The sequence below is a fragment of the Simochromis diagramma genome, unplaced genomic scaffold, assembly GCF_900408965.1.
Source record: "Simochromis diagramma unplaced genomic scaffold, fSimDia1.1 OVJJ01000545.1, whole genome shotgun sequence".
Taxonomy (NCBI): domain Eukaryota; kingdom Metazoa; phylum Chordata; class Actinopteri; order Cichliformes; family Cichlidae; genus Simochromis; species Simochromis diagramma.
In genome coordinates, this window is record NW_024387371.1 from 5,128,970 (window position 1) to 5,156,963 (window position 27,994).

The 27,994-nt window shown below is 38.7% G+C and overlaps 2 protein-coding genes across 4 annotated transcripts in view; one reads left to right on the forward strand and one right to left on the reverse strand.

Moving 5' to 3' along the window:
• Nucleotides 1-799: 799 nt before the first annotated feature.
• LOC120718945 (protein ILRUN-like) lies at nt 800-8,764 on the forward strand. Its single transcript, XM_040007717.1, has 5 exons — nt 800-1,043; nt 2,390-2,544; nt 3,599-3,796; nt 6,151-6,476; nt 7,043-8,764. Exons 1-5 carry the CDS (start codon nt 892-894, stop codon nt 7,076-7,078), a joined length of 867 nt encoding a protein of 288 aa, XP_039863651.1. The 5' UTR covers nt 800-891; the 3' UTR covers nt 7,079-8,764.
• Nucleotides 8,765-10,799: 2,035 nt separating this feature from the next.
• LOC120718940 (protein kinase C and casein kinase substrate in neurons protein 1-like) overlaps nt 10,800-27,994 on the reverse strand; it is a 35,702-nt gene continuing 18,507 nt past the window's right edge. For all 3 annotated transcript variants that reach the window (XM_040007706.1, XM_040007708.1, XM_040007707.1), the window contains exons 2-10: nt 23,911-24,040; nt 20,994-21,150; nt 20,627-20,862; nt 19,293-19,448; nt 18,776-18,951; nt 16,451-16,571; nt 16,248-16,354; nt 15,308-15,504; nt 10,800-13,183 (exon numbers count right to left, since the gene is read on the reverse strand). In XM_040007706.1, the coding sequence (XP_039863640.1) occupies nt 13,074-13,183; nt 15,308-15,504; nt 16,248-16,354; nt 16,451-16,571; nt 18,776-18,951; nt 19,293-19,448; nt 20,627-20,862; nt 20,994-21,150; nt 23,911-23,970 (1,320 nt within the window). In that variant the 5' untranslated portion in view covers nt 23,971-24,040 and the 3' untranslated portion in view covers nt 10,800-13,073. The remainder of the gene's footprint in view (nt 13,184-15,307; nt 15,505-16,247; nt 16,355-16,450; nt 16,572-18,775; nt 18,952-19,292; nt 19,449-20,626; nt 20,863-20,993; nt 21,151-23,910; nt 24,041-27,994) is intronic.

The window sequence follows — 27,994 nt, forward strand, 5'->3', positions numbered from 1 at the left end:
AACAAGACTACTGTGACAATAGTGCTTTTCTACTGGGAAATGTCATAATGTTTTTCCTGAAAGCTTACTGATATGCACAAATAAGGCAAAGTAATACAAGGCACATTGGGTGTTAGGTAATATGAGGACTGGTCCCCGACTTCCTCATTTCACTGTCAAATTTAATTTAGTCATTTCTTTGTCCTCTTGTCTTCTAAAACAGTTGTATGGCACCACCCATGGCATCATCAGATATGTATCCATCCCCTTGCGTTCAATCAGTAGCCCCAGTAGAACTTTGGGAAACACTCATTTAAAATTGTGTTATATTTGTAAAAGACTATTTACATGGAAATTGGAGCTGGGTTATATTCCAATATTGACATTGTTTCTTTGTTTAGGGGTCCATGTACAAAATACGATCTACAGTGTGCTGTTTGCTTGCGGGGCGGGGGGGGTGTTTTGGTTTCTTTGTTTTTGTCTACAGGTGTTTATTTTACAGTCTAACTGCATAGTCCCACTGCTAGTACTTCAAGTATCACCAAGAATATCGTTTTGCTTAAAACTATGACATTTTCTAGGATAAATAACGATACATTGTTATATATACTTTAAGTGATATTCCTTATGTTGTTCTTTTCTTCTTCTTGTTCTTATCATTATTATTAGTGAATAATTTATTATTTATTTGTGAATTATTATTATTGGTATTTTAATTAATCTGCCAGTTAATTACTGTTGTATACGCGTAGAAGATGTTTTAATTAGCGTCCACATTTTTCAGTCACGGAGGCTCAGGATGCAATCAGGTGACATGCGCACTCGACCCTGTTACCGAGTTTGTTATGATAAGTCGAGGCCTCGGACTAAATTAGGAGCCAACCCCCCGTGTTTATCCGGGCGAATCCCATAATGGAGGGCATGGACCTGGACCAGGAGCTCATGCAGAAATTCAGCTGCATGGGTACAACAGACAAAGATATCCTCATATCAGAATTTCAGAGACTTCTTGGGTTTCAGCTAAACCCCGCAGGATGCGCCTTCTTTCTGGACATGACCAACTGGTGAGCTCGGGGACTCGTATGGCCTGCTGTTTGGTTAATGTTAGATAATATATAATGTGTACCAGCTAGCTTTCTGTGTAGCAGCATTTTTTGTACAAAGATAGTCTGCCTGAAAAACAAACAAACAACAGAAAATATCTCTGAAAGTTTTGTCCTCGCGGAACAAAAGCGTTTACGTTGGCCATAGAAGCGTCGGCTCAGTGACGGCTAACGACGTTGAAGAAGCGTAACTAGCTGAGTCAGTGTGACTCCGACTTTTGATTGCCTGTAACAGACACCGTGAAGGGTCGCAAGATTTGCATACCGGTGGAAAATTCCGTTGAAACAAATACTTTTTCGTTTAGGCACAACATAGCACCGAAGTGGATGCTGTATTTGACAAAAAACATGTTTACGTGTGTTAGCCTGTTGTTAGTCACCACTTTTATTCTGAAAAGCTAGGACGTACAGGATAGCTAGCTAACTTAAACTGAACTAAACGGATAGTTAGGATTTATTTTACAGTCTTTTAACTTGTTATTCAGTGAGTTACATGAGTACCCTTTAAGATACCCGTTACCTTTATTGTCGATACAACTACAGTACATTGTGTCTATACTTTATTACGTAACCCATCTACATTGAAGTTGCAGAGACGGAGCTCAAAGATCACTGAAGCTCAGAGATCTGGTTGCGCAAACCAGATCAATCTTAGCCGGACAGAATGTATTTCAGTTTTTTCACGTACGGAGGGTACTTGACAAGTCTTGTGTTTTTTAGGGAAAATGTGACTTCCGGTGGTATGTTTTAACAGTGAAACAATTCGCGGTTCCATTGCAGTGTACGGAAGCGAAAATGAATGTGCTGCTGAGGGGAAAGGCCATTTTGAAGTCATCCCAAAAATAGATTTCTCTGCGCATATGCGGCGCTGAGCCAGCTAATGCGGGTCTGTGGAAGATCAACCGTTCCAGCAGTGCGCTCACTGGGAGTGGGGCTGTTGTAGTATCACGTGATCTCGCTGCTCTGCAACGGGGTTTCTAAAAATAAAAACTGCTGGTTTATGGATGACCTGGTGTCACGGGAAGAACCCATCCTCAATGTGTCATACAGAAGCGTGATCTGTCTCCTTGTGATGCCTGATGATGGGGATGATTTTTGTCAGTGTACAATTACTAACTTTAAATGAAGGATGGAAAAAAACAAACAAACAAACCCCCAAATGGCTGAATTTAACCTTCACATGTGTGGAACGGCTATAGCCTGTAGAATCATTTATCAACCAGCTGTAAAAACTGAGGCGTTACTTCTGCAACTGTATTATAACTGAATATTTAGATTTACTCTAATTTCTGGTTTTTCATTCTTAGGAATTTACAGGCAGCCATTGGAGCCTATTATGACTTCGAAAGTCCCAACATCAGTGCACCCTGCATGTCCTTTGTAAAGGATGTGACGATTGGTGAGGGTGAATCCGTTCCACCTGACACACCTTTCACAAAGACCTGGAGGATACAGAACACCGGTAAGTCAGCTAGAATAAGAATATCACTTGTGTTAGAAAATAAAATAGTAACAGTATTTCCCAATGGTTGACTGCTTTGATGGGGTGGGTTGTCTGCAGTGGAGACTAATGTTGGTCTGTCTAGTTTTGGCTTTAGATGAGTAGCACTTGTTGGGAGCTATTATTTTACCTTTAGTTGGCTAGAGAGTTGTTGTCAAGTGGAGTATAACTGTGTTTTCATCAGCATCACTCAGACATGCACATAAACACAGTGACAGCCATAGACTGAAGTCTGTTGACCGCAGATATACTAAAGTGTCATTATAAGTGACTGCAAAATGCATGCACCGCTGTGCTCTCAAACCCATTGATTTCATTGGCAAAACAGTTTGTCACTGGACAAACCGCAGCACTCAACCTGGGAGTGCTTAAAGACACTGTGGTCATATTTTACCAGATATGAACTTGGGCAAAAACACTGTAATGACTGCCTGAAATAGTTTCTTCTTGTAGGCTGACCTGTGTGTAAGGCCAGTTTACATTTCTTATATCATCCTCCTAATAGCTTTACAGCTGTATTAAACCTGTGGAGGTACATAGGAAAAGACATGCAGATATTGCACAGGAAGTTTTGAAAAGTTCCTATTTTGCTCTGTCCTTCAGCGCTCCCAACAAACAGCATATTGAATCCAACTGCAAGCACAGTGCACGTGGCATCCTGTGCAAAGGCCCTATTGTGTTTTCAACAAATCTCATTTTATTTAAATAAGGTGGCATTACGTGTTACATAACTGAACTGTGGCTCTTTTGATTCGCTTTTCTTGTGTCAAAAATGTTAGGAAAAAAAATGTAACTTTTCAAGCAACAGCAAATCACTTGTTTATTTAAATGCTGCAGCTCTGCCTCTAGCCAACCAAGGCACATTATATAAAAATATTCCAAAAGAATGAGGTAGTTGGTTGAGCAGCCTGCCATTCAATACTAATCTAAAATAGAAGCTGATCATTGGTTAGTAATCACTCTATCGTACATGAATACAGTTCGTAACAAGCAAAATTGTCTGTTTGTCTTCCAGGTGCAGAGTCATGGCCTCCAGGAGTTTCTCTGAAGTATGTTGGAGGAGATCAGTTCGGCCACATAAACATGGTGATGGTGCGTTCTCTAGACCCGCAGGAAATGACTGATGTCAGTGTGCAGATGCATAGTCCTGTATCTCCGGGTATGTACCAGGGCCAATGGAGAATGTGCACAGCTACCGGACTTTTCTATGGAGGTGAGAACTACAACTTTACTTAAAAAATGTTAAATGGAGTTACTTATCGTGATGATAAGTAACTCCATTTATTTATTTATATATTAACTTCTTTTTTGTTTGTTTGTTTTGTTTTTTTTAAATGTTTTTGCTATAAGACAGTCAGAATGTGTTTCCTGGTTGATTCTGATGGCATAGGATTAGGGGGATTTCTTTCAGAGCTAAACAAGGGGTTGGAGCCATAAGTAATATATCAGCTGCTAGGGCTGTTCGATATAACGATATATATCGGATGACGATATAAAAACGTCTATCGTTTCATTTTACGCTATTGTTTGTTTCGTGGTGTTGCAAAATAAACTGTTTACGGCAATATTTTTTCATCGTTTTGATCGTCACTGTAGTGGCTATATTAATTTCTTAAAGTTCTCTCTTTCTCATAACCACACTATGGATGGACAAGCGCCTGTTTTTATGCGTTGTCATTAGCAACAACGATGGTAAAACCATCCGCTTGTTTATTTTCCACGTAAACCTTTCACAATAAAGCTCAAGATCCTGTTGAGACTTTTCAAAATAAACTGAATCACGTGAAAGAGTATGCAGAGTATTTACGGATGAGAAGCAAAAAAGAGCCGTCAGGTGCTAAAAAATAAACCTTAGACTCAAACGTTAGAACAGGCTTTTCCCTGCAGCACGCTGTGTAATAAATACTCACGAAGAAAACGGCGACCGTTACAACTTATGTCAAAAAATTTATCGTTTCATGCATCGGTTAAAACACTCGACTCCAGGTACATGACGCCCAGCTGGAAACACTTCACGCAAGACGAGCTACCCGAGATTCACAGAATTTACAGAAAATGTTAAATTTTTGTGATTTATATCGTTATCAGGACGATAGATGTCTTATATTGGGATATGAGATATTGGTCATATTGCACAGCCCTATCAGCTGGTACAAAAAAGAGAGAAAACTAGAAATATTGGGTAGGAAGACATTAATAGACCTACAGCTGGGGGATAACTTACCTAAGGTGCAAGTAAGTTATCTTCAATAAATGGAATTTCTTGAATAAAAAGACAAAGTGACTCTAATGAAGTAATATCATCTTTTTGTCATGCTAACTTACTGTTCAAGGTTTAAATTCTATTGTGGAAGCACTGTGGTTGAAGCACTGCTACGCAGATGGTTATTCTTCAGAGCTTTGTTGGAATCTTATTTGGTCTTGGACTTTTAGACAGATAAGTCAAGGTATTTGTAGAGTGCCTTTGTTTGGGGTTTTTGGGCTTTGTTATGTATACACAGAAAAAAAATGTTCAAATCAAGTAAATCTTATTTATATACCTTGATATCACATTACAGTTTTGCCTCAAGGGGCTTTACACGGCACACAACAACCCTGTCATTAGACAGTTAATTAAATTAGTCACATTTTGTTTGTATGTGATTCATGGCTTACGTAAGCTGCTGACGCTGAATTATACATGTCGTCCAGGCTTACTTTGTGTTGACTCTACAAAGCCTAAAACCATAGTCAGAGATAATGGTGTTTCGACAGTGGTTATCAGCTTTCTTTGTTATCTCAGGCCTTTTGCTGATGGAAACGCTGTATATAACCTACTCCAGACAAGACTATAATAATAATAATAATAATAATAATAATAATGGATTGGATTTATATAGCGCTTTTCAAGGTACCCAAAGCGCTTTACAATGCCACTATTCATTCACTCTCACATTCACACACTGGTGGACTGTGACTATGCATTTACCATTAGTTACCATGGTGATCTAGGCAGGTAAAGCGAGACCCACTGTTGGGATGCTAACAGCTCGGACATTAGGATCACCATACATTGCTAACCCATTAATTTCGCTACACTGTACAATGTGCCGTGCCGCAGTAACAGGGAATTATTAGCACTTCATCTTCATTAATGAAGATGAAGTGCTAGATCATTTTGTATGGATGTGCTGCAATAAAACTATTAATTATTTATCATTAAATTAATTGATTTATGTCCTATCAGGATGTCTCTAAAGACTTCTCTACTTATAAATTAAGCTGGAGAGGGATGTTGAATTTAAACACTGGGCTTTAATATTTCATCCACCTGTTCATCACAATTATTTCCCACCTAAAATAGTTTCATGCTGACTTAAGGAGTAAGAAGAGGGCTGCAGATCAGAATCACATTAAGTCTTTAAGGATACAAGGTGTGAAGTGTAGTCCAGCCTAATTATTATACAGTAAATATTTTGTAACCGTTTGATTTATGGGTATTGGGTAATATCCTGCATATAGACACAGGTTTAGTTACATGTTATCAACTCTATGATTATGTTTAAGCACACCATTGTCTATTTACAGATGTAATTTGGGTGATCCTGAGTGTGGAGGTTGGAGGCCTCCTTGGTGTCACACAGCAGCTTTCCTCTTTTCAAGCTGAGTTCAACACCCAGCCTCATCGTAACCTGGAAGGAGATTATAACCCCTTTGCCTCACCAGAGAAAAACAAGTGCCCTAACAGCAACAACAACAGCCTTCACGATGACAGCAACCATAGAGTTGCAGAGGAACATTGGGAGGGAAGGCCAAACCAGCTGCAGCAAGACCAGAATGGACTTTCACAAAACTCTGTGGATATATTAGCAAACAGTCTACAAAGCAATCTATCAGTAGTCTCTTGCAACCAGGTGAGACATATCACAGAGCAACAACATTGTCTGTGCATGTTAATGAGGGTTGAATCACACTGAATCTGCTGTGGACAAAATTAAAAAGTCAACATTTGCCTTTAATAGATTATCCCGAGTGGTGGTGTGCTCAGAGCACGTATTAGAACTAAATGCAAAGTTTACCAGCTGTAATTTTGCAGTGTTGGCCAGGACAGCTCCATGCTGTTGTTGGTATGGCACAGACTAATGTAGCTATACTGAAAAATATAGACTTTAGACACCGAAAATCTGTAAAGCTGCTGTTTAGCAAGTTCAATAGTTTGGACTTTTTCTGCTCATGTCAGCACCTCTTAAAATCTACTTTTAATGTTTGCAGTTGCTAAACAGGAAATACCCTATGCCCCTAGTCACACAGGCGTAGAGATTAGTTGGTGATGCCCTTGCTGAGTGGGTGCTGGAAGTTGCTAACAATCACTGAATTAGTTGCAGTGACTGTAAACTGTGAAGCTATGTTTTCTGTCTGTTGTTGGTCTACTACTACTTTTTTTTTTTTTTTTTTTTTTAATCCTTTCTCTTTGTTGCAGGGTATACAGGAGCCCTATCCATTTGGGCACTCTTAAATCATGGGACTTGTGAAGCAGCACTAAAATCATACCTCTGGAGTCTGTCACACCAACAAAAGAAAGAAGAGGTTCGTCAGTAGAGAGTGGAGAGTGTGGAGATTCAAAAACACTTTATGCAAAGTCCAGTTAGACTGAATATCCGGAGGCCAACGCTCCTGACATGCAGCTCAACCAACATCCTGCACCCACTGTATGCACGTGTGAATGCTAAGTTAAAAATGAGTGCTATGAGTCTTTTGAGTGATAACTTTTTTTCTTTTATTTTTCAAAAAAAAATAATTTTTTTAGCAGTCAGAGTACCCATTAAACAGATGACAGGAGTGTGTGAATGTTTGTGTATTTGTGTGTGGATTGTGCAACATGAAAAAAGAGAATTTGGAGGAAAAGCCATTCACTTTGCCAACTGATTCTCCGGTTTCTACTCTGATTTATTGGTATGTTGATTGGGTTTGTGGACTCTTTGTTGTCTAGACTACTAAATTCCTGAAACATAATTTATGCATTTTTAAAGAAACAATATTTTCCAAAAGCTTATTTGAAGGTTAGATAAGTCTAAACTGTGTTTTTCATGCCACATACAGTATGACCAGTATTTTGTAAGCCGTTAGCTGGAAGTTTAGAAACAGTGCAGCTTATTTAAACAAGAGGGAATCGGCCAAATTGAAGCTAAGATCAGAGAAACAGAAGTCTCATACGTTAATTACAAATATTTTCTGACATAAATTTATTTTGTATTATTGGTAAATGTTCCTGACTTCATAGTTGGTCATTAATTCATAAAAAGTTTAAAAAAAACTAGATTTCTGCAAAGTATAAGATGCGTAATTCAAGTCATATAAACAGAAGTAAAGACATAATTTCTCATTATGAATCCGTTTGGTTGTTTGTTTACTGCTTCAAATTCAACTTAAAGCTGTCTTGGAAATGTTTTTAACATATTAAGTTGAATGTAAATGATGAATGTAGAAGGGGAAAATTTTTTTGGAAACATAAATTGACCCAAAGATTCTTAATGGGATATTTTCATTCAACTGTCAGTTTTATTCATGTTATTGTTGGTTTTCATCTCGTTAAATTTATGTTTGAGAAGTTCCATTTAAAAGACTACAAACGGTCTCATTGATATTTCTCATTTAATCACACGCTTGATTTTTTTATTTTTTTTTTATCACCAATCAAATAACTGATTCATATCTTTTTTTTTTTTTAAGTAATGTTATTCAGCATTTACTTACTTGCTAATCTATGCACTGAGTAATGAACCCCAATGGCAAGGCCTCAGTGTACCTTTTCTCCTTGGTAAGAAGGTGTGTTTTTTATGCTGTGTGTTAGATCCCTGTCATACCCTTTTATGTTGAGGCCTGTAACCTGATGAGAGTTGACGTGAGAACACCGTTCAGCTGACACTTGAGGATCCATGAGATCTAAATGTTGCTTAGAACAATGTGCATTTCCTGTTAATAAAGAGAGAGATTAATGTTTATCTTGCTATCAGAGGTAGTTATTGTCAATTTAATGTAATATTGCAAAGTTTCCACTGGCCAAAATGAATTGCAGAATGAATCAGTTGGCATTAGACTCAAACAGCAGCACATTTAGGTGAGTGAGAAGCAAACAGATGAAAGCTTATTTCTGGTATGTTTGATGAATGTTTGTATGATTAAATTATCAGTGAAAATGAAAGCCTGTGTGGTCATGCTTTTCATGGTTTTATGAAGCGACTCACTAGCAGATTCCAAGAAAGAAAATTAAACCTTTAAATAATGGCTGTTATGATGGTGGCTGTATGTTTTACTATGAGAAAGTGTAAAGATAAAAAAAAAAACAAAAAAAAAACCCAGGAATATTTCCAGCACCTTGTTGAATCTATGACATGACAAATTAAGGCAGCTCTGAAGGCAAAAGTTTGTCCAACCCAGTGCTAGCAAGGTGTAACTACTGAACGTATGTACAAGGAACAAAAATGTGTCTAATACTTGGTGATTTCATCATTAATCTTAAAAGGGCTTTGCCATCTGTGACAGATTTTAAATGCTGATTATTAACTGAAAAAAAGAAAACAGCAAATTCTTCAGCCTATATAACAGTCTATATTTATATATAACGCATATATAAATATAATTTTCTTTAAAGTCTTGGTATTTTGTGAACACATGTGACATAGGTTGGATGATACTACTGATGACATTCAGAAATTCTCTGAATTGCTCGGAGAGCTGAAATGTATTTATCAGACACATCTGGCATTTTTAAAGTTAAAATAGTCGCTACAAGTAATTGAAGTTGCTGCAGTGAGTTTATTTATGAAGGGCCAATGAGAAGAAAAGGAGAAAAGTTTAAAATGCTTGTTTGGAGTCCAAGAATTAAAAAGATGTGCTTGAAAATCAGCATAACACATCCACAAAAGATCCACCTGAGTGTTGGACAGTCAGATCCCGGAGCGGCATTACTGCTCAGCTTGCAGTGTAGCAGTATCAGGTCTCCTTTTCATGTATAGCATAACCAGGGCATGGCACACCTGTCTCAGGTAGATCCGGTGATCTCTCTAACGTTCTCCTAACTTCCATTCTGGGAAGTTCCCCATTAAGGTGATGAATGCAGCAATGAAGTCATTTGTCTTTAAAACATAACACTAATCTCCTTTATAATGTATCATTCTTTAATTTAAGACCTTTAGAAAAGATGAACTAAATAAATAGTTCAGTTTATTAAAAGTGGAACTTAGTGATCTTTGAAGGTAGATGCTTTCTGTTTTTCCAAGGTTCGATGTAAAAAGTGCCTAGTGGGCTAAAAAAAGAACCAGTCAGTGGCTCTTTCTTTGGCCTTGGCTCTTCAAGTGCCCCTCTAGTTTTAGAATTGCATTTTCTAATATTCCCATCCAGGTATATTTAATTCAAAGTTGGGAAATGTTTTATTATTAAACCAGTCTTGATAAATAGCACTTTTTATGTGTCAGTGATATGGCATGGTTTATGCCCATGCTCTACAATAAAAATAAATAAATTGGTAGCACGTTATAATAATGTTGCACTATTAAGCATTAGTAAGGTATTAGCAAGTGCTTCATTCATCATCATATAGCATTACTCCTCCTTAGTATGCCATTTATAAAGACAGATATAATATTATGACTACGACGATGATTCTGATTATTACTACCAGTGATGTCGTAGCAGTGGTAGCTGTAAATGATGTAACAGTAACAGATGGATAAACATATCTGTATTTATAGATAGCATAATAAAGCGGAGTAATGATAAATGATCAATTAAGAACTTGCTAATACCTTGCTAATTTCTTGTAGCGTGACATTATTATAAAGTGCCACTAAATTAAATTAATGGTTTAATAACAAATAACTCCAAATCATGCTGTCTATAGACAAAAAAAACACACAGAGGCTACTTTTTTGTCAACAAACTTGTTTCCCTTTCAAACCAATATCGCAATATTGACACCATCACAACAAATTTGATTTGGGTTTTTCATCACTATCGTCATTATCTGTGATCATAATCATCTTTATGCATATTTAAATGAACTTGTTACATCAAGATGAACAGGCACTACACCAGTTAGGAGATAAAAGTACATCACTAACTATGAACATACATCTTCTAGACCGCTAATAAAGGGTTTCCACAACATGAGCTGCTGTCCCCTGTGTGCATAAGGAAGAGATCAACATAAAAAAGCATTTTACATGTACACCTTTTTACTGCCTCAACATGGTTAGGTCTCATTTTCAACTCAACACAGTTGTACAGTTACAATAGAATATAATCTTTAAATTACATCATCATATACAAATCTGACAGCGTGGGATAACGTCACGCTTTTATGATACACTGACAATTCCATTGCAATAAAATTCATACAATATGGTACCTATTACTTAATATGTTTTCCATTGCTGTTATTTAATGAAACACATTTACATGTATAACACTACATTTTGTCTTAATAGTCAATCACTTGCATTTTTTTTGTGGTTTTTTTGTTACATTTACACAACTCATACACACTGGGTGATGGAGATGTTTTCCCTCAGAATATTAACCTGATAATGTGGATTATGCATTTGAACCTGTGTGTATTGTGTATGTATATCCTGCTTAATGCATGTATGTTTGCACGTGTGTGGAAGTGTGTGTGCATGTGCATCGAGGATGTATGACATTTTTATGACAGGAGTCCTTTTTGCTATGCTGGACAGCTTTACTCTAAGACACAACTTGTGAGCTGGTGATGTGTTTCTCCTCATGTGTGAGACCCAAAACCTGTCAAATCCTGTTCCAGACACAAAGCTAAACACATCTGACTGCTGTTAGTCTGGTGACATTTAAACTAAGTTATAAATAGCAATCTCCAATCTAATCAGATTTAGGTGCAACTGGTAGCAAGATAACTCACTAATCCACCTTTGATAAATGCAATTCCTGCTATGATTTTAATTTAAATGGTGCAAGATTTCAAAAATAACCATGTAATGCACCCTGTAAGTCATCCTGCATGCAGTGCAGTACTTGTCATATGTATCCCCAGTACTTTGTAACATGTTTGGGTTTTTTGACAACTGAATTTTGATGGACTGTGAAGCAACTATAAGTTGATCTTCAGTGAAGCTGCTTCACACTGATATGGTAAATTATTGCACGGAGTGAAAACAGATAGTTGATGGTATTGGGTCGTTCTTTGGCTCAGCATTAAAACGGGCCACATAACTAGTGCTTTTTGCTAGGCAAGGCTTTAAATGACAGTGGAGAACAATGCTTATACGACACGCCCTCTTTCAAGCCCAAACACTAGTACATTCATGTCCTGTTGGAGAGGCTTCAATCTTCAGACAACAGTCTGTAGCACAGTAACACACTGAGATGCCTCCACTGGCCCTTCACTCTGGAAGAAAAGTCCCCAGCATATGCACTGTTCAAAACCCTCCTCTCAAACTGCAGTGGAAACCTCATGATGACTTGATCCGCCTTCACTCTGAGGGAATGCATTGCAGGTCTTTCTCGTTATCAGTAGCGGGATATAGTAAGGAATTACTGAACCAAGGATGAGAGCTTCTGTGAAAAACTGTAAATCCTTTCCATGATTTGCATGAAGATGGTTTTCTCAAAGGATTTGTGACGCTAAGAAAAACAGATGTTGAAAGCAAAACAAACCAACATAAAATCAGTTCATCAACAAGCTTTCTCTTGTGAAATTAGAAGCATGTGCATGTCCAGAAGCTTGTGATGCTAAGAAGTAATCTCTGCATTTGTAGTTGAAGTGTTGCATCAGGTTGGAGCCTAAACAAGGCTGCAGGATTCAGGGAATGCACGTCGTTGCATAGCACATGCTGCTATGCAAGTTCAGAAACAGTTAACACACGTAGCACTGCACACACTGGAAAAGAGGTTGGACCAAATCACAAAGAAAAAACAAACAAACAAACAAACAAACAAAAAAACAAAAAGAGGATACTGTCAGTGGTACTTTTAAAACTACACAGCATTCCTGATGTGAGAATGATGGCTGACTGTACACAGCATTAAAAATGCTACACAAAATGGCATCACACTGTATATACACAATGCAGGTTAGAGAAGCTCATCTTTGTCAAATGGGTACAACTGATTATATTATCTTCCCATTTTCACAAGTGAACTCACTGCAGTTTAAATAAGCTGCATTATATTGTTAAATACAGCTACACAGACAAGCAATGTGTTCCTGCACTGTCTTGATGTTATAGTTGAGTGTGTATATACTGGAATAACTGCTGCTCCTGTTTTTAAATGTGTAAGTTCGCCCACCCCAAATGCTGGATAAAATATATTATACTGATATATTGTCTTTTAGGTTACTAAGTTTTATTTAGGCAAAACTGCTTGGCGCATCTGTTGGGCAAGGGATGTGTTGCTCTTAAGTCTCTGGCTATGTGCGGTGCAATTGGACGGGACAGTTCAAGCTGCCTCCAATGGCATATCCTTGTCCAGTAATGTGACTAGATTGGCTCGACATAATTGGCTGGGTACAGTCCCTCTCTGCCGTTGTCCAAACGACCTCTACACCAGCCTTGCTCATCTTCATCCTCAGTCTTAGTCAGTTCATCGCCTGCAAAAGACAAATGATTCCTTAATCAGCACACTCGTACGTTTCACTTAAATCTAAAGCAGAGCTATTCATCAGAATATTTCCACATTTTCTCTTTTATTATGTATTTTGATAATAAATCACCGGAAAGAAAAAAAAAATCCTCACTCTAGTAAGCATACAGTTGCAAGGTAGAACCACCCAAAAGCTCCTTTATTCTAGTTTTTTTTTTTTGCAGTTACAGTAAGCATAGTTTGTAAAATAACATTATGTTGTATAAATGAGACTTTGAACTTTCCACCAAAACTATAAAATAGATTAGACTAAATAGGCCAGCAGCAGGTTAACTTAGCGTAGCACAACCACCAGAAACATGAATAAACAGCTAGAGTGACATCAAATGTGTGCTGTGTTGGTAACACTGGTTAGTTGTGTATTTGTGCTTTAAGGTTGTTAGGGGAAAAAAGCAAAACTGTCCGATAGATAATATGTCAAAAACCCACAACTTGTCTGTTTTTCACTTTCTTGTACAAGAATAACTAACACAGAATTTACAGCATTTATAGCATCATTTTATTTGTATATCCTCAGAGAATAAAGTACTCCTTTAGATCAAGGATGTCAAACTCATTTGACATTGTGGGCCACATGCTGCTCACCCTGATTTTAAGTCGGCTGGATCAGTGAAGCTTCCCTTTCTCTCAGTGTAACAAAGTTTAACAACACATTTAATCACTGAGGTCTCTTAATATAAGAAAAGGAAATGCAGTTTCACTGTGTGTCTCAGGTTTTCTACATATTAAAGACATGTTGCTCTTGTAAATACAAGAAAACTGTCTCTTTAGGCTTAACTTGTAAGAAATAAATGTGTAAAATAAAGGGAAACATTCTGATTGCCCACCCTGTCCTGTCACAATAAAAGAGAAATGTTTTGTTTATTCAGTCACTGTAAATACAAGCAAACTAAACTAAACTAAAACTAAATCAAGGCATAAATTACTATAGTAGTTCCCTATGGTGGTTTGTTTGTCTGTTACTTAATTTCATTGGTGTAGTATGAGTAACCATAGGGACGGTCTTTATCAGTAGGAAAAGCTGTTAAAGTAATAAAAAAGGAGTTAAGATCCCGATATTTATGCCTACATTTTCCAAAACCAACCAGTGGGCCTGACTGGAGTCAGAAAAAGGTTTCAAAGATGAGTGGTTGATGTCATGTTGTTCAACTTCTGTGAACAACATGACATCAACCACTCATCTCTGAAACCTTTTTCAGGCCCAAAGAGTGTTGAACTTCTGTGAACACTCTTTGGGCCGCACAATCCAGTTTGATCCCCAAACAAATGTCAAACATCTTAAAATTATCCAGGGCAGTTTGTCTTTCTGGCAGTAAAGTGCAAAGAAAAGCAGTAACATACCATTAAAAGGTAAGGAATTTCACTGATGTCAGGTAAACAAATACTAGCAAAGAAGAAGTGTGATTCATTTTGTTTGCCTCTAAGGAAGCGACAGGAGGTGCTTTCAATGGTTTTTAAACAGAATACATACAACAGCTTGCAGGTGAGACGAGTCCTGACAAATATTCAGGGAGCAACACAAAGAAAGTTTCTGTGCCTGAAGAGTTTGGGCAGGGGGTGGGGTGTCGCTTTGTTTGTTTCATGTCTTTATCAGGCGACAACTTGATGAACAAAGACCTTCACTCACAGTGTGGTTAAAATATGGATGCAGAGGGAGGAGCAAGACAAAGATACGCAGCTGTTGCTTCTTCAGTAGCTATTCTTCTGTTTATGGTTTGCCTTTAAATTGTTAGTCATGTCACTGTGATGGCTCTAGAGCACTGTTTTGGACTAGCTTTGGAGCTTCTGTTAAGTGTTAGCAAGTCCCTGTAATTTGTTGTCCATGTGGCTATTATTGACTCATCATTGCTATTTTCTACAGAGGAAGGAACTTGAAAATACATATTAGGCCAAGCTGCTTTTGAACACCTGCATCAAGCTACAGCTTGTCATCTTATCTGAAATCTACAGCCTCAATAACATAAAATAAAAATTTAACTGCATTTTTGTTGTAGTTATTGGTACGCTTGAGCTGAATGGCATGATTATTGACAAAATCCCCAAACTATGTCACCCGGTCATGCACATGTACCTGCTTTAAAGGAGAGCTCATCCTGCTCCTGGCCTTCGTAGTCATAGAGAGCACGCACGCGTACCCCTCTCCCAGTGCTGGAATCATCTTCAAATGAATTGCCGTTCCCACCGTTCTCATTGCCTGAGTATGCAGCGGGCTGCTCATCATCAGACCACTCAGTCGAATAAGCTTGGTTCTTCTCATAGCTGCTCACACTGGAAGAGAGAGAAAAGGGAGGCTGACGTTAGGATGTTTCCAAAACAAAAGACTGAAATTTAAAGGTTTTGAACAGGTCAAAACCATTAACAAACTAATCCTGCTAGCCAGTGTCAGAAATGAGCTGCCTGCCACAGACCTTCGTGACTGTCTAAAAACTATTCTGGTGTTAAGGATCAGTGTTATGAAAAGAGTTATTCTGTATTCACAGAAAACACAGGGAACATGCATCAGGGGAGTCTAGAGAAGCTAAAACATGACACCTGACACTTGTAGCTCCATGATGGCATGCGCTATGAAAGAGTTTTGCTGGCTTTACTTTGTAGTAATGCTGTGACAATATATTTTGTATAATTAAATTTGGACTTCAGTATAAACAGTTTAAACACAGTCTTCTTCCTGAAAGGCTCAGGTAGGACGATTTAAAGTGACAGACTCTTAAACCACAGGTACACAAAACATCTTTGTGGTACTTTAGGCTGAAAACTGAAGCATATACTTTATCAACATGTGAGATTAAAATTAATATGTGTTAAAGTGGAAGATTATGAAGTCTAAAAATGTAAAAATCTTGAAACAGGCTGGTTTTAGCTTCCCCAATGAGATTTGTTCACAAAAGATAAACATTTAAAATAAAATAAAACTGAATAAAAATAATTATTAGTCATCTTGTAATTTTATTGCTAGATTTGACTCAAAAATATGTGACCGTAAAATACACTAGCAGATCTCTTGAACTAACCTGCTACGGTCACCAGGTGGAGCCACATGGTCAGTGCTAGGAGTGGGTGGGGCTCCGTCTGGTTTCTTCTTCTTTGGAGGAGCTGAAGCCTGGTCTGGGTTGTACTCCTGGTGAGGACAGAGAAGAGAAGCACATTAAGTAATGTAGAAAATAAAGAGGAGAGGTGTCGTACACGTTTTTTTTGTGATGGCTTGGCATTGCACCTCAAATATGGGCCAGTTCATGTGCATTCCTGGGCCGTGGTTGTTGCTGAACCACTTGAGATCCTCCTGCGTGTTTGCAGCCAAGATCGTGCGCTCCAGTTCTCTGTATATTGTGGCATAGCTGAAGAGAGGAAAATGGAACAAATAGTGACAATAAAAGTGCCAGAAGGGACCTGTGGGTGCTGCCAATTTGGCAACAGAATCACCAGTGTAGTTCAAATTCTAGGTTGAAAGAGATCTAGTGTTGGGTGACGACAGGACTAAAGTGTCTCCCTGAATTTTCTGGTAAAGCTGGGGTTCTCAACAGTGGACATATTTACTCTGAATGGCCCTGTTTTGTACCATGATGTTGGTATTCATGTTGCCACTGTTTACCCAAACCATGGCAATGTGTAATGGATTAAAAAGAGAACAATGATCCTGCAGTTTTCTTCCTCTAATTACAGGCTAAACCAGTATGTCTGGGGTCCTATTTTAACACCTGTGGATAACAAAACTACTGTGAAGACATGCATAGTTTATAATATTATTACTATCTTTTTGGGCATTTTTGTCTTTAATGCATAGTAAAGTAGTGAAGAAACACAGGGAAGCAGGGGGAGAGAGAGGGAGAAGGCATGCAGGAAAAGGCCTCGAACCAGGGTTACTGCACTCCAGCCATGTGGCACGTGGTCACCTGCTTTCCCACTCAGCTAAAATGACACCCTATAGGTTATGATAGGTTATTAACATCAGCAATTTAAACCTACTGTTAAAAAAAACTGTAGATGTCTTAATTTTAAAATAAATCTTTTCACTTGTAGGCTACCGTTGTGTTTATGTCAGAATTCACTAATAAAGGCTATATTATCTTATCTTATGACATGACCGGTCTTGGACCCTAACATAACCTAACACAAAGAGGACAATGTACCAAACATAACTCAAAACATCACCCATAATAGTAAAGGTGATCAGAGAGTGCATGCACAGCCACTCTTCCTCTGTGCTATCCTCATCAGCTATCTGAGGTAAGCTTATGTTTTATTTCTAACTATTGCTTTCTGATTTCAGTAATTAGGATTGACTCCTCTTCTTAATTCCAGTTCATTTCATCTTCACACGTGTAAGTATCTGCTGGCCACTGTACAGCTGCATCCAACATGACTGTATCCATCTGAGCAGTTAGATGGAGAAGACTGAATGTTTACAGATTGCTGAGTTGACTGAAGTGGCAAATTGTCACTTCTGTCACCATCAGGGTCGACTGCTGGCTTGTAATCAGAGCAAAGGGTTTACAGCGCACCTGCAGAGAAACAAATGCTTCCCATTGTTCTTAAAGTGACTTTAACTTGCTATTTGAAAGTGTTTGGAGAAACTCATGGGCTCATATTGAATTTGAGTTGTCACTTTTGGCCTCTTCTAGTCGATTAAACGCATTTAGAGAGAAGCACTGAGAACACAACCACAAGTCTCTTGGAAGGTGTCTTCATCCACAAGCATTTCCTGGCTCCTTTCTCCTCTTCTTATTGTTAACTGTCAAGACTGATAACACTTTTTGTGTTGTTCTTACTGGAAATTGCAAGTAAAAACAGTGCAGTGTGGCATTTTTTCATAAGAACAAGCGGAATTGAATGAATGACTTCATTGCAAAGTAATGGTCATAATATCGATTACATGGCAATATTTTTTTTAAGTAAAAAAGTTCCTAATAGCTTGCTTTAGTTGGAGAGGGGTTTTGTTTTTAGCATTATAGCACTGAAATAGTTGGGTTTATTTTAATTAAATAGACACTGCTCAGTGATAGACTGTAGGGCGTACTCTGTCTCTCACCCAACGACAGCTGGAGTCGGCTTTACAGCTGGGAAAGGAGTGAAAATGTTAGAATAAATCAAATCAAAGGTGAAGGATTAAACCTGAAAATCACTTTTCCGTGGCTCGTGGCTTTGTTTGCTAAATGCAGGATAACAAAAAAGAAAATCTAGAATATGACAAGCATTCACTCTGGACTAAATTCAGTTTGTCAGAAATGCCACTGACTGAATCATCGGTTAATTAGCACCGAGAGTCTCAAAACTAATGAGAAACACATGCCTGGTTTGGGTGTCTGTTGAAATTAATCAGACTGCAGTGAACTGTGTCAAATGTGACACAAGACGAATCAGACTAATCGAATTTTAATTTGTATTCAGTGTGACTACTTTTGATTAAAAGTACAATTAAGTAACAATATTCTAAGCCTACTTCACATGTGCCCACACAGAATGATAGTCTATACAATGGTATACATTTCCTGCCAAACTGCACAGGTGCTTAATGTGCAACCCAACCTTCATTCTGACTAACCTTTGGTTCTCAGTGAGGTTAAGATGGCGTTTGATATCCAGCAAGGCTTCCTTAAGGAAGGTCAGCCTTTTGACTTCATGCTGCTGGCATTGGTCAAACACCTGCTCCATGCACTCCATGTACTGAGGAGTGCACTTGCTTAGCTCCTCCAGAGACTTCTCATACTTTTCTTTAGCCTGGAACAGAAACAAGAAAACACGGTGAGTCATCTACGGACAATAAACAGTGGAAAATAATCTCATATTGGGCCTTGGAGCAGCCCTGTCTGTAACTTCCTTCTGATAGACTGCCCTTTGCAAAGAGAACATTTGAACAGCAGTAGCATGGGGCTGCTCACAGAGCCAGAACTCCCCTCTTTTTGACATCAGACAGATCCAAGAATAGAAGCGAACTGTCTAAAACAGCAGTTTGAAGCCTGGCTCATAGGGATTACTTGCACACTCGTTGACCTAATTACTGGAAACCTTTGGTCAGAAAAATCAGGAAAAGCACAACAGGCCCACTTTAAGGTTATTACCTTCTGCGTATCCTGTTTGCATTTGTCCACTTTCTCGTGGAGTTTCTTCTGCTGGTCTGGTGTGACAGAAGCTTCAGTCTTGCCATTGGCCTCTCGGGCTGCAGCCAGCTTCTCCTCCTTGCAGGCCATGTGGTATGTTTTCTTAGCTGCCTCCATCTGTAGATTCAAACACGGACAGTGCTAGTATCACAGATACAGAACATGATCTGATGGTTTGATTAAAGGAACACAAGAATAGAAACTATACAGTATAAAATAAAATAGGTAACTAATTTAATGTATTTGGTTAATTCTTCTATTTAGGACACTTCAAATCAGTAGTGAATGATATGTGCAATTTTCTCCAGCATGAATGCACGACCACTATTTGCTCTTCTTCACTGATTAGGAGCTCGCCTTAGGTTGTTGGTCTGGTACTTGTGCCAGGAACTGATATCAGTATACAAAGTTTCTCCCTAAGCAGGAAATCAAGACTTCATCCAGTGACGCATAGTTAATTAACTCACATAATGTTTATCCTCCTGAGACCCAGCCTATTCATTTATGTCCTCTGTAGTGGACACACAAATCATAGAAAGGTTAAACCAAAAGATACGTTTTTTTCCCTCAGTTCCAGGAGGTTACTTGAAATGCTGCATGGGAATGAAAGTCATGCACAGTAGTTGAAGATTTAAAGAAAGAAATGTGCTAATATAACTACAATATATATGTCGTGTGCCACCATTTAATAAAGCAACTCTAGGACATGGTCTTCACAGATATCGTTTGGTTACTGTGACCACAACAACACATTAACACCTTTCAACCAGCGTCTGGCTAACCAGTGGATAAAAGTCCAGCATTCACTCTCTTTGATCATTTTAGCCTCCACCTATTTCTGAGGGTAATATCTGGCCCTTAACTCGCTAATGCTCTACTGCGTTCAGCATTTATTAACTTGCTCTATCTGCTATTTGAGCCTTTTCACTGATTTAAAAAAAAACTTTATTCAAACTACTAGAATAATAATGTTCCAACGTCAGCTGCTGAAACTAATAGCTAAGGCTATTTTAGATTAAAGTGATCTCTTTCACTCATCTTTTATCATCGTCATGTATATTTTGTGAATATATTTATTACTTTCTGTAGTCCTGTTCCATTTTATAGAAAAGGGGTTAAATAATAATTTGGTCAATAGCAAATGGTCATAAAATCCTGCTTCAATGGCTAGCAATGTCTGGCTTCCGTATTGCTATCCCCATTATGATTACCATTTAAAGTTTAATGAAAGTGTGATGGATGGGCAGACGGTCCTGTAACCTTACAGAAAAATAATTTGCCCTCATCTTCCTCACCTCCTTGAGCTTTTTGGCCCATGGTTTCTGAGCCTTCTTGAACCCTTCCTCTGCCTCCTTGGCCTCTTTGAAGCCTCCAATCATTTGCTTATGATACGCTTCTTTCTGCCAGTTCTTCACTTTTTCAACATCTTCGTTAACGAGGTTGTTCTTCACCTCTTGGTGCAGCTCACTCACTCTCTCCGCCTCTGTCATCACAGCCAGCCATGCCCTTTCCACAGAGCCATACTGTGGACCTGCGAGTTGGATTTTTTTGTGATTCCAAGTAAAATTTCAGGGTAATATTACTCAGTGGAATAGTGAAAAACACATTGATCGCTGTACATTTGCACCTTCTTATCTTGTTGACACTTTAACAAAAGCTGACCTTTCTCAATGAGCTGTCTCCATCTCTTGGACCAGGCAGTTAGCTGATCACCATAGGCTTTCTCTATCTTGGCACGTTCCTGCAAGCAACCCATAAGGTCATTGCAGAGCCGATGGCCGTCATCGAATCTCTTGACAGCACGTTTGTAGTTCCCCACCTGAGGACAGAGAGCAACAAATGAAAGGACTTGTAACCAATATGCAGTACATATATAACAACCATAGAAATATACAGAGCTCGGACGTTTTCCCCCCTGAGAATAACTGAAGTGAAGACAGTTTGATATCTCTCTTGTAAATTTACTGAAAAATACAAAGAGTTTGAGAGACTGCAGTATGACTGAATACCCAAACCAAGCAGCAGCATTCGGGGTGCAAAGGAGTTGCAAATGCAGTCCCTCAAATGGCCACTGTAAGCTAGCTCCAAAAAGTATGTAAATCCTAATGGACTCAAAGGTAAAGTGCCCAACTTTACAGCAGAAATAAACGCTATTACATTGTCTTTATGTCAACTGTGCATAATTTTGTAATATTTTGTAATATTTGCCAGGTTAAATTGTATTAAAGCTTATTATGTTTGTATAATTTCACAACTGGCAGCTAGTATAAATAGCACTAATTCACATTGTTGAACCTGACCACTGTAACACCCTGTTATCCATAGATGATCGCTTCTAGCTTGTACAACCAATCAGTGTTGACATAGTAGCTACATCCATCTTTTATGTACTGTTTATACATTCAACACAACATACATCAAAATGTGTCAGCAGCATTACAGAAACTACAGCAAATCCAAACAGCATTTAGGGATGCCCTTTAATCTGGAGAGTTGATAAAAAGTCTTCAAAAGAAAACATGCTTTAATACACAGTTTCACTAATAAACTGACAATTGAGTGTATGTTTCATGTATTGCATTATACAATATGCTACTCCATCCAAGCAGAAAGCTCCGGCCAACTTCATTATTTAATTAAAAATATCAAAGCTGTTATGCTACCTCGATGTTTATTTTATTGCATTTTCTTTTACATCTCACCCCCTTAACTTGGACTACCTTAAAAAAGCAGTGCCAGGCTGAGCGGCTCCGCCTCTTTTGTGCCTGCAGGGGGGTGTGCTCATGGTGCATGATGAAGGGAGAGGGGTTTACCAGTGCCTGTGCATGTGTAGTTATGCAATGACACGGGCTTGCGTTTGTGTGTGTGGATGAATGTGTTTTAGTGAGTGTATGTGTGTGGGTAGCTGCTTTAATCCTCTTGAGAGGCGTAACGCAGTCAGATACTCAGGGATAGATGACAAAGTAAAGACAGAAATATGACAGACTGTGTGTGGAATAGGTATAAATACATAGTCATATACAGCATAATACAAACACAGATCATGGAGTGCGTCTCTGATGTGCTCGCTGGCTGTAAAGCTGCACTCTGATTGGTCCTGACGTGAGCACGCATGTTTGGTTACTGTTTGAGATGGTAGCTGCAGGGAGGCCATGAGACAGGTGTTTAACGGTATGAGTTTTGTCCTATGTGACAGTTTGCCAAGTCACACCAACAACAACACGTTGGTGTACTGGTTGTACACATGAAAACACACCTGAGCCCCTCTGTTTGAGCCGCAAAACCATTCTGTGTGGATAAAACACAAGCCTTCCTGATGACAAAACATGAGGATACGGCATTTTTTATAGCATTGATAAACCATAAACTGACTCTAGCTGTGCTGCTAGTATTGAGACGATATAGGCAGGTGCATGTGGTGAAAGGCTGCCTCAGAGAGGCTGATGACTGAGGCTCTTTGTCTGAGTCTCTGTGGCTAAGAGCCACAACACAAAGAAGACTCTGTACTGAGGGAATTCATTATCACTAAGTTGGGGGGGTTAAAGTGCAAACACACACACACACACACACACACACACACACAGAGTTGTGTTTCCACCAGGGGACAAAATTACTACTTGGCTAACTGTAACCCTTAACACAGTTTGTATGATCTAAAGCAAATTTGATTAACAGTGCATTCACTATTATAGAGAAATAACAAAACAAAAAATGCTGAGGAAGTGTCTCTACCAGATTTATATTAAACTCTTAGATTTTCAGCAAAGAAAAAGTTATTATGAAACTGGCCACAAGGAAATATGCTAATGTCCTTAACATTTATCTACTGACTTTATCCTCAGTATTAAAATTTGATTTTATGATAATGCTATTTAAAAATGTTTTTCTTTTCATAAAGAGGAAACTTTTATGATGCCCTTTGGAGCAAAAGAAACACACCGTGCTAAAATGCAAATTAGCCTCCTATATTACTTTGCTCTCTGGTTTACAGCTTGTCTTAATGCATTACGTTTTGCCTTAAGCATGCCAGTTTGAATTCCCTTGCTGGTGAAAGGTTCATAAACAAACCTGCCTTACTTTTCCTCATACTTCATAATTTGTGTGTAATAAATTTGCTTATTTATTTTGAGTGCTTTGAGCGCTCTGACTGCTGTGCTTCCATCATATTAGACGAAGGCGTTTTGAAGCAGTCATCAAACTACTGCTCAAAATGACCCCTCTTTTGCAGGGTTTGAAGTCCATACTGAAGTCATCAGTATTTTTCCACTATACGAAGATGATGAAGCGTATATAATGGGTAGATATAAGAGAGTCTAATTTAACTTTTGGCACTAAAGCAAAAAGCATCAAACCCTTCTTTAAAATGGACAGCACAAGTGGCCCTCTGGCTAGAAACTCAATGGGGATGGATATCAAACAGCCTCATTAAGATGTGTGTGACGCATTTACTTCTAAGAACAGTTTCATGATTTCACTGATAGCATTGCTTGATTTCAGAAGCCAAATCAATAGAAATGGAGGGTGAGAGGTTTTGGTACAATCTGAAAATCCATGAGAACAGATATGACGGTGGCTTTACCTCCCAGAAGCTGTCCATGGTGTCGTCACCACCTGCACATTCATCGTAGGAGCCAGACATTTTCCTGGATGAAGCGAAGCACTCTAATGACTAAACCTGTCCTCTGCAGAAGAGCTGGGTTCCTCATGCACTGAAGAAGGCAAAAGAGAACAACAATAATGAGAGACAGCGACACCACAAGAAAGCAAAAACTTTAGTTAAAAACACGGCCGAGCTGGACTTAGTGTAACAAAACTATGACAATTTATTTTCCTGGTAACTCAAAAGAATCTTTCAAGGTAGGGTTTCTATCTGAGACGTTTATAATAATGAGGTAAAAATAGTCTTCTCCGCCATGCATGCAGCACTGTGCCCTGAGGAATGAGAAGGGGGTTCTTAGATTGGTGTGTCCTAGAAAAGACATCACAGTGAGTGGAGCGTCACACACCTCGATTCTTCCACAGTGAAAACCCCCATTCTTTTGACACATTAAATCTGAGAATTAGCTGTCACACATACACACTACACATAGTTACACAGTTTAGCTGCCTGGAAATGCACCTTGTGTGTAAATATAGAATCATGTAATTAACGCCCTAAAATAGAATGGAAACAAGCTCAACACTCCTATTTATACATCTGAATGCGTTCTTTAATTATGTTGTTTGATTGCTGATTGCATAGTAAGGTGTACATAACACAGTTCCTCAAGTATTTAAGGTGATTGATATTTATTTGTTTGACATTCACTCAATACCCTACCACAGAGGTGCAAGCAGAAGAAACTGCTGGCCATTATATTGGTATTGAACTCTGTTTGAAACCTAATCTATTTTGTCCTCATGACTAATGTCTTTCCTTTGACAGAGAGCTCTTCATAGCGCTGCAACAGCCGGTATGACAATGAAATTTATAGCCTCCCCTGCCACGGTTTCTTGGGTCTTTATAATTACAGTGGATTTAATTATTATCTAATTCTGTATGTGGCCCAACAGAGCAAAACACAACTTTTAACACTACTAACACTTTTAATTAAAATGATAAAGAGTTTTGTAAATTATTATTAAGGAAGGGTGTGATTAATTGATTCTTAGTCTGCACAGTCCAACCTGAGAGAGGCAAAGCATGAATTGGACATGGCGGTACACGTGATACACGCCTTATTGTGATATCGGGTTGGATGGTTAGGTATGCTAACTATAGGTCAGAGCAGATGAAGGATGAGTTGTGGCCATTTCAGAGAATAAACTGACTCAGCGCTCTGCAGCTGGCTGCATCACAAGGAGTATTATGTTCAAACAGTAGCCTAGCCCTTCATGCTTCATCCTTCAACCTCCATCTGCTGTCAAGAACAAATTAATTCCTGCAACAACCTTCATCCTTGGAATGAGTCATAAAAAACAGCTTTCTGTATTTGGCTCGACTTGAACTGGCCTGACCTCACTTTCTATATTAACAACATAAACAACGTAATTTTCGCTGTGAGAGGAATAATAGGCTTCAAACCACAAGATCAAGTCATACAAGGAAAGGATTGTCAGTAGTAACTTTTTTTTTCACAGAAAGTCTGGACATGAACACATTATCAGGGAGTTCAACAACACATTTGCACCCTGCGTGACTGAGTCTGCTGCCAGTTCAGTCAGTGTTTCTACAGACGACAGATAACTGATTTAGCCAAGCTGTATTCATCAAAGCCCTTGGTTACTATCACCAGGCTTACGCCAGTCTTTGAGGCTCTTCTGCAGTCAAGGCTTTCATTCATTGACTATTATCAAGAGTGCACTCTCTGCTGGTTGCAAAACAACAGAGCTATTCTAGGAGTGAGCAATTTTACTGTCACAGACTGGATTGAAGACAACTTGAGCCTTTCAGATGCAGCAAACAGTTCCAGGGGAAAAAAAGGTGCAATGTCTTCTTTCTGAGTGAGTGACACATTTCACAACTGCACACAGGAATACTGAGCTTTTTTTTGTTGTTGTTTTATGGATTTAAATACTTACAGAACTACTGAATGTTGTTAAACCTGTGCAGTGGTTCAAGATAGACATGACATTATACTTCATGTTTTCCCATCCAAGGCCAAGAAAAAAAAAGTACTGCCTAAGCACTACCACCAATAAGTTTGTTCAGTCAGTGCCGCTTGTATTCCTTAAAATAGGGGATAAACTATGTGAAATAAGACACACAAAGCTTTTAATGCATTGACATGCAAAGTGTGTTTGCCAAAACGTAGAAGACGAATGGTAAAAAATGCAAAGACTTGACTTACCACCCTCATAATAAAGATATTGAAGAAAGAAAAATAGTACATTAGCATGATTGTCATTTTGAGTATGAATCAGCTTTATTACAGCTAATGACTTAAACTGGTTGGGAAAACAGATGCCTTAGAGCAGGGGTGTCGAACTCCAGGCCTCAAGGGCCGGTGTCCTGCAGGTTTTAGATCTCACCCTGTTTCAACACACCTGAATCAAATGATTAGTTAGGCTTCTGGAGAACTTTAAGTCATGTTGAAGAGGTAATTTAGCCATTTAAATCAGCTGCGTTGGATCAAAGACACATCTAAAACCTGCAGGACACCGGCCCTCGAGGCCTGGAGTTCGACACCTGTGCCGTAGAAGAATATGAGACAGGAGTGTAAAGTTCCACCAGCGATTTTCCCATATATGCAGCATGTTATGTGATATTGTACAGCTTGCAGTACTTTCTGTGAAAAGTGTGATCAGCAGGGGAACACCCACAGTAACCCACTTCTCAAAACTGAGGACAGCTTCCATTTCTGTCAGTCCATGTGACACAGAGAAAATATGTCAGCCACGCTCACCACTTGCCCAAACAAATGCAAGGACTTTTAGTATTTTACAATAGATGCCAGCCACACCCAGCATAACTGAATGCTGTCCATGACAACAAAAAGACTCCAATTACCCCTCTGTCCTTGTCACAAACAAGGAACTCAATCTCTGACAAGATCCCCTTTCTTTATGTTTGGAAATTGTGAGCACTTTCGTTGACATGTGAGAATACTGATTATATTCTGATGTCCGCACATGAACCATTACCTCATGCCCTTAGCTTAACTGTCATTAGCTTATGGTAAATGGGAGGGTTGGCCTAACTGAGAACAGCTAGGTAAGAGGTAGCTTCACTGTTAGATAACAAATTCCAGATATCAGCACATTTAATGCTCAACTAAGGCTTGACACTTTTAACTTTTTAAAAATGTGCTAAATTCCAAGTTTAGAATTGACATGTAATCATTTTAGTCCTTTTCAGCGAACCATCTTCATGCTATGCATGCATGCATACAGTGCTGTGAAAAGGCATTTGTTCACTTCCTTGTTTGTTAGTTTTTTTTTCCATATTTTTCACACTTTTATGTTTTAGATCAGACAAATTTTAATATTAGACAAAGATAATCTGGATGCATAAGAACAATTTCACCGATTAAGGGGAAAAAGGTATACAAACCTACCTGGACCTATGTGTACTTTTTAGTTCCACATCTCGATCTGATTACTATTAGACTTGTTGAATCAAGAAATTACTTAAATAGAACCTGTCTGACAAAGTTAAGTAGGCTAAAAGGTCTCAAAAAGCAGCACATCAGACCAAGATCTCAAACAGCTGAGTCACTGACATCTATCAGTCTGGAAAGAGTTATAAAGACATTTTTACGTCTTTGTGAATCAAGTGAACCAGGATGAAAGCCATTATCCACAAAGAGAGAAAACTTAAAACAGAGCTGAATCTTCCTAGGATTTGTCAGCCTACCAAAATTACTCCAAAAGAACATTGACGACTCATCTAGGAGGTCACAAAAGAGCCCAACACAGCATTTCATTAAAAGAGCACCATAACAACAGTCAAACATGGTGGTGGAATTGTGATGTTCTGGGGCTGCTTTGCTGCTTCGAGAACTGACCGACTTATTCTGTTTTCTACCTAAAAATCTAGAAGGACAATGTCCAGCTGTCACTTCATGCCGTGAAGCTCAAGCACACTCAGGTTATGCTGCAGGACAATGATCCGAAACACACCAACAATTCCACCTCTGAATGGCTCAGAGAAATAACAACATAACGGTTTTGAAGGGACCTAG